At 40.5% G+C, this 14,489-nt stretch overlaps 2 protein-coding genes across 2 annotated transcripts; one reads left to right on the plus strand and one right to left on the minus strand.

Moving 5' to 3' along the window:
• Positions 1-179: 179 nt before the first annotated feature.
• Positions 180-4,545, plus strand: LOC148079569 (E3 ubiquitin-protein ligase MARCHF3-like). The gene is made up of 5 exons (XM_087791177.1): positions 180-318; positions 795-999; positions 2,280-2,484; positions 2,546-2,755; positions 4,214-4,545. Exons 2-5 carry the CDS (start codon positions 911-913, stop codon positions 4,370-4,372), a joined length of 663 nt encoding a protein of 220 aa, XP_087647303.1. The 5' UTR covers positions 180-318; positions 795-910; the 3' UTR covers positions 4,373-4,545.
• Positions 4,546-5,841: 1,296 nt separating this feature from the next.
• lmnb1 (lamin B1) lies at positions 5,842-13,379 on the minus strand. The gene is made up of 11 exons (XM_087791176.1): positions 12,888-13,379; positions 9,646-9,802; positions 9,455-9,580; positions 9,171-9,341; positions 8,554-8,679; positions 8,149-8,369; positions 7,839-8,061; positions 7,660-7,764; positions 7,463-7,582; positions 6,705-6,800; positions 5,842-6,599 (listed from the first exon to the last, which is right to left on the minus strand). Exons 1-11 carry the CDS (start codon positions 13,244-13,246, stop codon positions 6,558-6,560), a joined length of 1,746 nt encoding a protein of 581 aa, XP_087647302.1. The 5' UTR covers positions 13,247-13,379; the 3' UTR covers positions 5,842-6,557.
• Positions 13,380-14,489: the final 1,110 nt, after the last annotated feature.

Here is a 14,489-nt window from a genome sequence, read left to right on the forward strand (position 1 = left end):
TCAGAGTCAATAGTAAGACAATATATGAATGAGATTATTTAACTAAACTAGCTCACAAGCATAACCAACACTATGCCACACTCATTCGATAAACTAACTTTACTACACACACCCAAAAACACACACCTTTTTTTTTTGTTAGATCACGTGACTCTCGAGTTTGCCTGCAAGGCAGCGCACGGGGATAAGAGCGTGTTTACGGGCAGCTGGGGCGGAAGTTGAAGCTTCTTCTGCCGGACGTTTGTTTTGGACGCGAACAGAGATAAAGAGCATGTCGGGCGGCAGAGGACGGCTCGGCGGCGACCGCGACGTCTTTTAGTAAGTTTATACAAGTATCTTTTGGCGTCATAAAAGCTACAACACGACTTGGAAAGTTGAGAACAAACTCGTTTTTAAAAAAATAAATAAATAAACATGTGAGTAAAACAATGCTGCAAAGATGCGACGTTGACTAACGTGCAGGGAAACTAATCGATTGGTTTTATTTGAAGTTCAGGTTCATCTCACTTTTCTAGACAAGTTGAGATCGGAAATGCTGAGAGCAGAGAATGAGGATGTTTTTTTTTAGAGAAGAGGAACTTGTTGTTGTTGTTGTTGTTGTTGTTGTTGTTGTTGTTGTTGTTGTCGAGCATCACATGGAAGAACTTTATACTGACAACAGAGATAAAATCTTTCATGTGATCTTATCCTTCTTACACAACAAACCAGTATAAAACCTATATCATCCCAGATCTTTTCACTAGCCACTGACCACTGCAGGATTATACCTGATGAGCTCCTCTCACCCCCTGCAGATCCCTGACCACTGGTCCACCATGTTCTCTCCTGAGGAGAACCTTCGTCACTTTCAAGTCCGTCAAATGCTAGTCTAGAGTGCAGCGACTCTCAGAAGTCCAGTCGGTGAGGAACCATGGAGACGTGTCGGACCCTGACGGATGACCGACCGTCGGAGTCCAGCCACGACCAGCTGGAGCCGCTGGGATGCGAGGAGAAAGAATGGTGGGAAGAAAATATGATTCGATATTTCATTAGCAGGACAGGGAAGCAGATTTAATTCCAGTGGTGGGCATTTTAAATGTACTTAAATAGGGTGAAAGTTGTGAGAGACCGACGAGCACGAAAGGTGAGCAAAAAGCCAAAATATGACGGAAAAACCTGGTCAAAAATACACATAAAATGACATACCAATTATCTTTTTACTGTTTAAACCTTTCATAATACTTAAAGAAAATTGATTTGGATATACTCTTATTATTTTGAGGATATTCACCAAAATGAAAAAGAAAAAAAAGAGATGGTGGTCATATTACAAGCATATATTCCAGATAATTTCAAAACATTTATCTGAGGAAAGTAAGATGTTCTTGAACAGAATAACAATTGGCTCTGCTTTAAAGACAACAATTGCTTTTCAGTACATAAAAGAATACAATAAGATAACACAAATTAAGCAATAGAAAAAGAGAATCCAAGGCGACTATTTTGCAGCTGAATTTAAAACACTTAAAAAAAGAAAAAGTGGAAAAAAAAAAATCCTAAATAAAGAACTTGTGGAAGTTGTATTTTGAGTGAATACTATAATATTTATATTAACACAGTACAGGCCATAAGTTTGAAAACGCTTTCTGGACTCATTAAAAGTTTTTTCTATCCCTCGGATTGACCGATCTTAAGTTCTTAAATTATGAAGGTTGTCCAATAGGTCTGTATCGACCTGACTTCTGCACAACACGACTAATGTTCCCATTAAGAAAGAAGAAATTCCACCAACTAATCCTGAAAAGACTCACCTGTGGAGTAAAATTCAGGCGACTATATTTTGAAGGTCAACAAAAGAATGAATAAAAACAGGTTTTCTGTTATTTCACACTTTTTTAGGTAAATATTTCTGACTGGTTCATTCAGTGAGAATCTCTTGTGTAAATAATCATGAATATAGATGAGAATATATATATATATATATGTATATATATATATATATAACTAAAGGAACTTGTTAACTGTCAAAAAGTATTTCTAAATTAGGGCCCCATAGATACAGTGAAAGGACTACATTTTGCCCCCTTTTGTCCAAATCTGTTCTTTTCCAAAAAGTTCTGTAAAAATATTTGAAAATTGAATTAATGTCAACAGCGACAAGTTTTGTGCTGAGGTCGGCAAAGGTGTCACCAGGTTTTTTTTTGCTCCAAACCTGATCTCTTTTGCACGACGAGTTTCGAGGCGTGTGCACTCAACGTCACGTAAATGTTCCGTGAACTAAGACGACTTCCTGTCCTCAGCCTCGCGCCAGAGACCTCCATGTGTAGGATCTGCCATGAGGACGGCCTCCACGAGGAGCTGCTCTCCCCCTGCGAGTGCCTGGGCAGCCTGGCCACCATCCACCGCAGCTGCCTGGAGCACTGGCTCTCCACGTCCGGGACCAGCCTGTGCGAGCTCTGCCAGCACCAGTTCAGCGTGAAGAAGCAGCAGCGCCCCCTGCTGGAGGTGCTCGTCCCACCGGACCGGTTATCTCCCGGCTGGCGTTCTAACATGTGGTGTGTTCCAGTGGCTGCAGAGTTCCAGCGCCGGGCAGGAGAAGCACACGCTGTTCGGGGACATGGTGTGTTTCCTGCTCATCACGCCTCTGGCCACCGTCTCCAGCTGGCTCTGCCTCCGCGGCGCCATCGATCACTACTACTTCGCCAGCCGCCTCGAGTCCATCGGCCTGATCCTGCTCACCATCGCCCTCTTCGCCATCTACGTCATCTGGAACCTGGTGAGTGAACCGCATGTAGCGACACAGGACGTGCTCAGCCGTTATGGAAATGAATGCAACACGCCGGACTCACGCCTGAATGTTTGTGTCCAGAGAGTGATGAGAGTGAACATGTCATCAGTTACTAAGCTTAAGTTAATGCCGATACGATACATATCCCGATCAAGGGGCGATGATAAGATGTATTGCAATACTGTAGTAACAAGAATATATGTGTAGTATTGTCAGGTACTTGACTCTGGTGATGCAGCATTTACAGACCACATTGACTTTTGACTAATAAGTAACCTTTTCATTTGTTTCGTACTAAAATATGTCCAAACATCAGCTTTAAAATCTGCTGGAGTCCATTGTATCCTCTCGTCCTAAGTCAGACCTGGGCAAAGTGCGGCCCGGGGGCCACATGCGGCCCTTTGACTTTATTTATGTGGCCCTCGTAAAGTCAAACTATGATCATGTATAAATGGTTCTAATGCATTAACAAATGTATTTTGTATTTAAAATGAATTTACATTTTCACATAAAACTTCCCTCCCTTTTGTGTGTAATGTTTTGTGTATATAGTAATCCCTAAAAATATATATTTTTAAGTTAATTGAAGAAATGTTTGAAAAAACATGGATAAAAATACAAGAATAAAATTGCAGCTTTTTTAGCCTAATTATGCATGTCCTTTTTTTATTAGGGATTTTTTCGTCTTTATTTTGCTTGACGGCCCCTAACAACATAATAGAATGTGGCCCTTGAAGAATTTTAATTGCCCATCCCTGTCCTAAGTCATCACCAGGATCTGTCTTTAGCTGCGAAAGAAATAATGACTGTCAAGCGGCTGGAGGTGTAATTGCAACACAAAATTGAACAAACGCTGTGAATATTTGTATAATTGTTTATTATTGAAAAAAAAAAAAAATTAAATTGTTTTATTTTATACACTTTATTTAAATATAAACTAAAATGGAACTATGAAAAAAAATACAATATAATTTGAAAGCTTGGAAAAAAAGAATCGTTACTGTTGAATATCGATACAGTTTAATGAAAGAAAACATTGTGTTGTTTCGTATCTATTTTTTTAGTCACATTATTGTTGTCAAATATAATTTTTTTTAACTGTTGACCTTTTGACTTTGATATTTTACTTCTTAATATAACGACTTAATTAACACTACACAGTTGTGGGCTCGTCCAATCAACTGGACCTTCACAAACATGGTTTGTCATAAGCTCCGCCCATTGAGACTGTTTTTGGTGTGAGTCCAGGATCACATGTTTCTCTTGAGAATGTTCGGACTTCTTAGAACGTTGTCGCTAACGCTGGTTCTATTGCGTTCTTATCATTTTTAGTCAAGCTGAGAGTGAAGACATTGTTGCCCCAGAAACTCTGTCATAATGTTTGAAGAGCCTGGTATGAGTCCCATAAGTTGAAGTGGTCTCACTCACGTCCTCTGTCTCCTGCAGGTGTCGCTCAGACATCACTATCGCCTCTACAAGGAGTGGCAGCAGTCTAACCCACTGGTGGTCGTCCTCCTGCCCAGCAGCAACACCAGCGCAGCGGTCAAGCACCCTCTTCAGGTCCACCACGCAGGGAAACACCCGTCCAAAGAGTCCATCGTCTGAGAGGAACCTTCGCTTCTCCTGGAAGAAGCACGGCGAGAATGAAGGCTGGATCTGAGAGTTACTGGTCAGTTGACCGTCAGGACAATATTTGCTATTTATTGTTTGCTTTTACCAAAGAAGGTTTGGAAGAATATTTTTGTGTGCATTTTCAATAAACAAATGCTTAAACTCGTCACTCCTTCATTCATCAATACATGGATCTAATCCAGTCATTCCTTAGTTGAGTTGGAATGAGTCACACGTTTTTATTACATATCCTGTAACTCTTGAAACATAACTTAATAAAAACCACCAAACACCCTACCATGGAGGTAGATTTGTTCACTTTAAACAAAAGTGTCAATCAAAACTTTTTATTTGATTAATTATTGAATTATTATGAATGTCCTTCCCCTAATAAAGCCCAAACAAAGAAGAGTATCTTTAACTTCTACTAAACAAAACTTTTTGATGATTGACTAGTTTTTTTGTATATACTTGTAATTATAGTTTTAAATGTTTTTTTTTAATGAAACTGCTTTGTTTAAAAAGTTGTTTTAATGTTTTAAATATAGGGTTGATATATACATATTTATATATATATAATTGAAGAAACTTGCTTTTTGCTAGCTGAAAACATAAAGTATTTTTTTTATTTAATTATAAAGAAAAAACTTCTACCTTAGATGCACACAAAGATGGATGACAAATAATCTCAACTATTAATTCAGAGAGAACAAGCTAAACAGCCGCTGCTTAAATAAGATCAACTTTAATGTGTAGAATATGAAGTAAACTCAAAGTTGTGGACAGAAATATTTGTTAGATTCACCAATAGTTCTCGCTCAATACCTTCAACAATGCATTTAAATATTTAATTTTTGGGGTAAAAAAATATATATATCAAATAAGGTTTCTATGAATGAGTTTCAACAAAAACAAATCCAGACATTCATGGAAGAACATTTCTGTCTTTTTTTGTTACCAAAACATCACCTTAACTTAAAGCCACCTTTACTCGAGACATGGATCCTGATGCTTTACTTACCCAACCGGTTTGTGTTAGAAAAATGACACATGAAAAACAAAATCAATAAATATAAAGAAAAGGAGTTACAAGTTACTTTTTAGGATCACATTGTGCAAGTTTAAAGTATTTTTCTGCTGATCATTTATCGTTATAAGCTGCATTAAGTGAACATTGATCACATGAATTAACAAAACTTTGTGATTTTAATTATAAAGCTCCAATATTTCCAATCACTTTTAACAACATAGTGGAGATCTCATTAGCTCTTTAACCACGAGTTAGTGTCACAGCAGGTGGCGCCAGTAACACAACCGGCTGCCAACACCACCTGCACTGTTCAGTCAAACTACTACACACACAAACACTCACTCACACACGTGTTCGCTTCACTAGTTTTCCAGTTGTCCGTCTTTAAATTAAACCTCCACCGTGTGAGAAGAATCAAGTCGAGGAGCCGGAGTAAAAGAAAAACATTTATTAACTTATCTATGAACATCACAGTCACAGCATGCATTGTGAGACACACAAATATCAAGTTAATACAATCAACACCATAATGGTGCAAAGCTTATAATTTAAATCCTAGAACATGACTGGTCAAAAAAGAAACAAGGGTTGTGCTCAAAGTTAGCTGCAAAAAAACAAAAGATAATTTGAATCCTTATGCTCGTGTGCAATATCAAATCCAAGAAAGCGTGCTCAGCATTTCCGAGGTAGAAAATATGTCGATTCAACGTAACAACTGATTCCACGCAGGCCGTTTCCAACGGTTTGTGTCGAGAGTTTGCTCTCGTCAAAGTCACATTTTTAAGAGCATAAAAGAATCTTTGTTCACTTGAACTTCCTGCTGGCTTCTGATTGACCTTTGACATAATTAGATTTTCACATTCAGTTAAGACAGTGTATTTATCTTTGTAAAACCGGCTGACCTTTGACCTCGTCCGTTTTGAGCGACACATGTAAGGCCCGTCAGTAACATTAACAATATTAAAATACTTTAAATAGAAAACAGAACATTGAACACTTTTCCTTCCTTCAAAGAGTTGTTGTGGTAAGAAATAAAATCCAGACATTTTATTGAAACTACAAAAGATAGAAAAATAATCTAGTGTTAAGAGGCGGCGGCGGCGGCTGAGGACCAGGCTGAGCTCAGTGAAGGTCAGATCCTGGGTCAGTTCACATGATGGAACAGCTTCTGTTGTGAGCGCCGCTGTCTCCCTGCACACACACACACACACACGATAACAGAAAAGTTATTAAAGTTAAAGTCTTCCTTCAAAGTGTGCATCAGAATGATATCGTCAATGTTGGTCCATCACTCACCTGCTGAAGCATTTCTTCCTCGACCTCCTCCACGCCGTTATCTTCATCCTCCTCTTCGATCGCCGTCCTGTGCGTGGTGGTTCTCATCGCAACTTCCTGTCACGCAAATCTCATTCTTAGACAGAAACACTCTTGGGTGCAACTTTATTCTTTTACATTTCTTTTGGCAGAGGACTGTTTTATCATTTTTTCTTTAAAGTGTATGAGATTTACATTTTAAACTTACAAATATGCACATTTAAATTGTTATGAGGAGGCAATAGAATGCAACATTCAAATAGCAGTGAAAAAAAAAATAAAATAAGTTAGTCGATTGCAGCAGAAACAAAAGAGGATGGCGACAGAGTCCTTTCAAAGAGTTTGCTTTTTTTGGCTGGTATTAAAAAAACAACAAAAAACTAATTTGTTTAAAAAAATATTCCATTGGTGCGGTTTTATCTTAAAAATAAATAGTTCTGGTGTATATAAAAAATATTTATATATATTATATATATATAAATATTTACTAATAAAAATAAAGTATAGATCAATAAAAATATATATACACAAATTAAAATAAAGAGTATAGAGTATATAAATATATCCATAAAAATAAAGAGTGTGTGTGTGTGTATGTATATATACACACGCGCATAAATAGAAATAGATTATTTAAATATATCAATAAAAATAAAGAGTATATATTAATAAAATGAAAGAGTATTTAAATACATTAATAAAGACGAGATTGAAACAAATCAAATAAAGAGTCTTCTCACCTCTCCCTGAGCGTTTGTTAGCACCACATGAACATCTGATCCTGAACCCCAAGACGTTTGGTTCTTCCACACCAGGTCTGTGGGAGGTTTGGAGCTCACGCCGGCGTCAGAGTTCCAGATCTGCACAAAACAACTTCTTCTTCAGCCTCTCTGTAGAGTATATCGAGGTGTGAGAAAAGCCTCTTAAAAGTTCTTACCATGACTTTCTGGCCAGACTTGAGGACAAACTTGGGAGTGAACTTGTAAGAAGCCGTTGCATTTCCTATTTTCTTGGTCAACTCGAAGCCCACCATGGCCTGATCCTGGAACCCATGACAGGATGTGGTCAGAACCGACACGTGGAAACAAAGGATCGAAGCGCCCGCAGCTCACTCACCCCGTCGCCGCTGTTCTGAAGGCTGATGAATTTGCCGTCGGTGTCGATCTCCTCCACGACGACGGGTCCTGTGGCAGAGGCCGAGTGAGCGATCGACACCGAGCTGCTGGCTTCCTGTTCCTCCACGCGCTTCCTCTTCCCGCGGGAGGTGCGGACGCTGCGGCTGCTGGAAGACGCTCGAGACACGGTGACGCGAGAGGACGGCGTCGGAGACAGATTCAGTCTGGAGGTAGAAGTGGAAGCAAGATTAGATCACGCGTCGATCGAGCTAGTGGATCCAGGATCAGCTCCTCACACTTGAACCCCTCACCTGTCTTCTTCTCCCTCCAGGAGTTTGCGATACGCATTAATCTCCATGTCCAGGGCCAACTTGACGTCCAGCAGGGACTCGTACTCGTCCAGCTGTCTCTGCATCTTCTCCCGGATCTCGGCCACCTCGCGATCTTTTTCCGCCAACAGTCGACGACTCATGTCCTTCTCCTGAGACAACGTCGCCTCCAGCTCCAGGATACGCTCGCGCCAACCGCGGGTCTGTGGAGGAACGACAAGCTCCAGGTTACACTTGGATTAAGAACAAAAACATCCGTCCACGAGGAGAGTCCAGTTCTTCATCAGTTGCATCACGATTTAAACCTCATTATCATAAGGTTTGATTACAGAAACTGTTCAAGACATATTGCTCTTTCAAGTCCAACAACAAGAAGAAGACGAGCACCTCCTTCTGAAGTCCGGTCAGCTGTGCGGTCAGACCCTCGATCCTCACGGACGACTCCCTCAGTTCCTCGCGGGCAATGTTGACGGAGACTCCCTTCATCTCTGACATTCTGTGAAGCTCCTCCAGCTGCAATGAGAGATGTTGTCGCTTCAATCTTGATCACGTAGAAAAGGGGAAACCGCTTTGATACTTCCTGACGTTCAGGAAGTCAAGTGTGCAAGAGTCTTGCTCGGAAGACATTTAACAACAAGAGGTGTGATAATGCGTTTATTCTCGGCTGTAGAACCTGTTCCTAATCATGTTTACTTTCAACATAAGACTTCATCCCACTGCAGGACCACATCAGTCCCAGAATCTTAAATAAAATAGCTTTGTTATAACAACTGTCATCTTCTCTACTTGTACAACACATGTTTTTAGACCGTGTGAGGAAACCAGATGTTAATTGAGAAATCTAAATGATCTTTAGGTGCTTTAGTGCGTGTCCTGTGACAGACCGGCAACCTGTTCAGGGTGTCGCGGGGGACACCCTGAGTAGCTGGGAGACACGTCAACCCCCTTTTGATAAGTGAATCAGCAGTAGAAAATGAATGAGGGGAAAGAGTTGCGGTTCATACCTTGGTTGCATAAGTGCTCTCCATGTTCTGCTTGTAGTTCTGGATCTGATCCTCGTTCTGAGCCCTCATGTCAGTCAGAGCCTGGGTCAGTTTGCTTTCGTACTCCTCCTTCCGTCCAGAGTCCACCTCCACCAGGCGACTCTCGTAGCGCTGTCTGGCCTCCTTCACCTCCTGCAACCACAGCGAAACATGGATGGGTTTTACTTGCGTGTGATACTCGTGCATCAGACCTTTATTATGTAAATCCTTCTTATCATCTGGCTTGAGAATCTTAAAACGTTTACCTCTTTGTGCATATTGTTGCGGAACGACAACTCCTCAGTCAGACTCTGGCAGCGGTTTTCCAAATCCACACGCATGAGCATCTCATCTGCAAGTTGCTCCTTCGTCTGGGCGAGACCTGCATCGAACTGAGATACAAACAACCTGGTCAGACCAATGTTGACCCTTCGATTTGTTAGATCAAAACACGTACTTCCTTCAGCTGCAGCTCCAGGTCAACCAGCTTGGCCTCCAGGCCTCTCTTCTCAGACAGCACCGTGTTGAGCATGGCATCTTTAGAGTTCATCTGAGCCTCCATGTCCCTCAGCTGGGCCTGAGCGGCCGCCGCCTCAGAGTCTTTCCTGTTGAAGCTGCGGGGACAAAAAACTAATTGTTAAAAATATGGCCACAACAACATAACCATCAATACTGGTTCAGTGGCAACAGTTCAGCTCGTCTCCTCCATACACAAGTTAAGAGATGACCAATCCAAACCATCCTATTGGGCTTCGTCGATCTGGAGCTTGTTATCCATGTGTTTGTGTCTTCTGGTTTAGACCATTGTAAGAGTTTCTTTTTGTGTCTGAACAAGGAGGAGCCGTCGACTCTGCAGCAAGAATTATGACCCGCTCTAGTAGGTGAACTCACATTTCCCCGATCCTTAAAACTCTTCACTGGCTGCCAGTTTCTTTCAGGATCAATTTTTAAATTCTGATCGAGCCTTACACCCCAGCTCGGGCTCTGTGGATCAGAATCTACTGATGGTTCCTGAATACGGTTCAGGACCAGAGGAGAGAAATCCTTCCAGACTGTTGCTCCTAAGCTTTGGAACGATCTTCCTCTCCCTCTGTGTTTGATGATCTACTGACTCCTTCAAGAAACATCTTAAGACATTTTTATTTGTGCAGGCTTTTCCTTGATTTTCTGGGACTCCTGTGTTTGTCTTATGTCTTGGCCTTTTAAAGTATATATTTTAACTGTGTATAGTGTTTGATTGTTCAAGCGCTTTGTGACCTTGGTCTAGAAAGACGCTTTACAAATAACCTTTAGTTACTTGTGTAGTAACATTCTTAAGTGTTTTTTTTGGCTTCAATGTGGAAAAACATGTTTTTTAGGGAGTTGAAGGAATTCACATTAAAGTAAAGATAACACGCATATGAATTTAAAATGTATAAAAATGTTTTGCTAAAAGTACTCACAAAATTACAATTACAAAACCATTGAAACTCGAACCAGTTTTTTTTTGGCCACAAGAACAAATAAATCCCTTTAAAATTAATTTCATATTACCCAACAGAAATACTACACGTCTTTTTTGCAAAGATTTGAACTGTGCACAGTTTCCTCCATCAATCCGTTAAATATATAAAACCCAGATCAGTTAGATTTTCTTATCCATCTCTTGTATATTCATTTGAAGAGAGAAGTCTCTATTGAAAAATAAAAAGTCTTGTTTTTGTCATTTTTGACAAATTGTCAGTTAACTGAGAAAAAAAATGCCCTTAATAAAAAAAAAAGAAGACTGGAATTTAGGATAAATGTTGTCACTAGTTTATAAAACAAAATGTTCTTCTTACTCAAACACATGCCTACAAGCAGAAAAGTCAGAAAAGAATGATCATTTTGCATTGGTCTCATAATACTTTCCAGAGCCGAATATAAAAGACAGGTTTGCATCATTAAATCAGGTTGAGCTAGATAAACCGAGTCTAAATGTAGGGACCGGGGTCAGTAATTTCCTCATAGTGAGCCTTAGGTCAACAGCGAGCGGAAGAGACGAAAAGCTCATGAGGACACGGTATGAATGGAATGTGCTGTGGTATGTTGTGTTTTGACCATTTACTGAGAAACACTCGCAGGTCTATGAAACAACTGAGCAAACAAAGCACTACTGGCCCCAGAGGTGTAGCTCACAGCACAAAAACACTATACAATAGCAGACCATGGCCACATATTCCCATTGGTGGCTAAAAATAAAATACTCCAGACGTGCAGCAGGGGTTATTTGAGGGCCAAGAGTAGGGGCTTCTTATTACATTATAGGTATTGGGTCAAGTTTTGAGTCAGAGTTCTCTGTTCTATTCTGATGGTGAACTATGTAGAACTCTTGAACTATTCTCTTGGCATACTTCGAGCACCTTCTTAGTGAACCACATCGCAAACCCAACGCCCTTCTTATCTCACTTGAACCTAATCCACGAGGTGGGTAGACCCATGTCTACTGATGGCAACTGTCCCATCTTGTAATCTGGGTCATGTGACCGACAGGCTGGTCGCACCACCTGTGGTTTTCTGTCAAACTTCAAGACTTTACACACAAGTTCCTCTGTTTAACAACACACACGTGCCTGCTCAGCAGCTCATCCACCTGACTAACACACACGCGCACACACACCCCCCCCCACACACACACTGCAACTTGTGTCTTCATGTGTTGGTGCCATTACATTATGAACCTACAACATATTTCAGCACTGAAACGTAGATCAAACCTTTTAACTTAAACAGTTAAATTGACACATAACATTTTGTCCGCTGTACAAACATTTTATACTATTAATTACTATTATTATACTATTATTAAAATTTAGGGGCAGAGTGAAGGGAGGATGTTATTCTAGGTTTCCATCCTTTTAGGTCTTTGTTTTCTATCCTTCGATCTATGCTTTTAATATTTGCACTTTTTTTTTGCTTTTATGATACTTCTGTACCGTCCATCATATGTGGTGTACTAGACACATCAAGAGGGATTAAAAGTATCTAAATTTTAACCAGGGAACCTAAAAACACGTTTTCCTGTCAAAATAAAAAGGTCTCAAATGTCACAAGAACCTTTTCCTGTCAACCTTTTTCCTAACATGATCCTGTTAGTCAGATGAAAAAAAAAAAGAAGAAAAAGTTAAGCCAAAAATTTATTTTGTTGTTGTTCGTAATCTGTTGTTGAAGAAACTTTTTGTGGAACAGGTTGAAGATGAAAGTTATTTTTAACCATTCGAGGCAACTCCTGGTAACTCCTATGACGTCACCATTAACAAACTTATTTTTTGCTTCAACTAAACCAAATGTGGGCATCATTTAAAAGCAATATTTGCTATTTTAATGCAAGCACATGCTTAACACTGACAAAATATTTAATATGTTAAAAGAAATGAGTTTGGGTTATTTTGGACTAAAGTTCTTAATGTTAAGAACTATTAATTTAAACGTAATTTAGATCCACACTTATGGGCAGAGTTCCGTTGACAGTGGTGTAAAGATAGGAAAGGTTTTGATAATGTATCGTGGATATTGAGGGAGGATATGTTAGGATGACAGTCACGCACGCACCGACAGGACCCTGAACGCACCATCAGACTCACGCACAAACGTGCTCTGGCTCCAAACTCAAAAACCGGCTTTTTAGCATTTTAAGCTAATCGCGTGAACTCGCCCCAAAAACCTCCTAGAAAGGCTTACTTCTGCAGCAGCTGCTCATGGCCGGACTTGACGTTGCCCAGCTCGATCTGCAGCCGGGCCCGGTCCTTGGACGAGTCATCCAGGCACCGGCGGGTGTCGGCCAGCTCGGTCTCGTACAGAGCCCTGAGCCCGCTGAGCTCCCGGCTCCGGACCTCTTCCCTCTCGCTGATCTGCAGGTGGAGGACGTCGTTCTCGGACTCGAGGCTGCGGACCTTGTCGATGTAGGTCGCCAGCCGGTCGTTGAGGTCGCGGAGCTGATGCTTCTCCTGGAGTCTGGTGATCCGGGTCGGGCTCAGCGGAGTGGCGCCGCCGCCGCCGCGTGTCCTCGGGCCGGTCGGAGTCGCGGCTGCGCTCGCCATGTTTTTGAGCGAAATAAATCCCGAGTAGGTAGAACAAAAAAACGAACGACTTCCACACTCACTCGAAACTAACCCCGGGAGTAAATTCGCTCTTTTCGGAGGCGATTGAAAGAAAGAGTGGGTTCGGCTTCTTAATATGGCGGCTCATTGAAAAAGTTACGTTACGCACAGCGGCAGCCAATGGCGTGCGACGACGCAATGCGTGCTTCCTGATTCCACGTTGTAAGCCGCTTGTTGGTATACACCGAGTGCACACCGAGGGGGCGGGGCGGACCCGCCACTTGTTGATTAAACGTTGACCGTTTTCAGCTGTGACAGAAACAAACGCCTCACGTTCTTCGCGATGACGGACGTCACGTGGCTGCAGCTTCACGCTCAGGACGTGATTTATGAACCAAAACAAGTTTTAAAAAAATGTATAAATCAGGTTATTGTTGGTGTAGCTCTCATTTTTAAGATAGTGTTATTATTTAAATAAATAATAATTTAATTAACAATTTTCTCAGAACTTTATATTTTACTCTCAAAATACATTTATTAAATATCGTCATGATCACTTATGTATTAAATAAACAGCAAAAGGTAAAATGAAATGTATCACCCATTTTATGATTTAAATCGGAAGCTAGAATCAAACTTTAAAACTACAAGAGTTCCTAGTAACTAACAGTAAATTCTAATCTCAGTTTTTGGAAGTGGAAAAAAGGATAAATATTACCAGTGTTGTTTACACGAGTTTATCTGCTTCATTCTCATTCGAGTGTAGTAGAAGTACATCTTGTTGTCCATCTTATTTACTTCTGTTACCAAACCCTTGACCATTGATGGTATTATTGTTGTTTTCTTCCTGTCATCACTTTGATATTCATTTCAGTGTCTTTATCCCTTCAGTATTGAAAGAGCCTGTGATATCTCATCAAGGCTTTTATGTATATTTATCGATGGTAAATAAAGACTTTTAATGCATTAAAGTTGTTTTGACAAACGCAAGATAAACTTATTAGACAATATTAATTACATGTCAGGTCAAGTCGGTGGGAGAGCGGCGTCCCAGCGCCCTCTATGGGACAACCGCCACTAGTGCACATTACACATAAAATGCTGACTCGACGTTAATAAATGATCACAATACACAGTGCTGTAAACAATGATATTATTCAAATGTAGATTCACTACAGCTGTGAAATGGAACCATCAATAGGATGGAAGTTGTTAGTATAAATAATCTTATTGTTAGTTAAGC

Source organism: Callionymus lyra, chromosome 5, assembly GCF_982586985.1.
Source record: "Callionymus lyra chromosome 5, fCalLyr1.hap1.1, whole genome shotgun sequence".
NCBI classification, from domain to species: domain Eukaryota; kingdom Metazoa; phylum Chordata; class Actinopteri; order Syngnathiformes; family Callionymidae; genus Callionymus; species Callionymus lyra.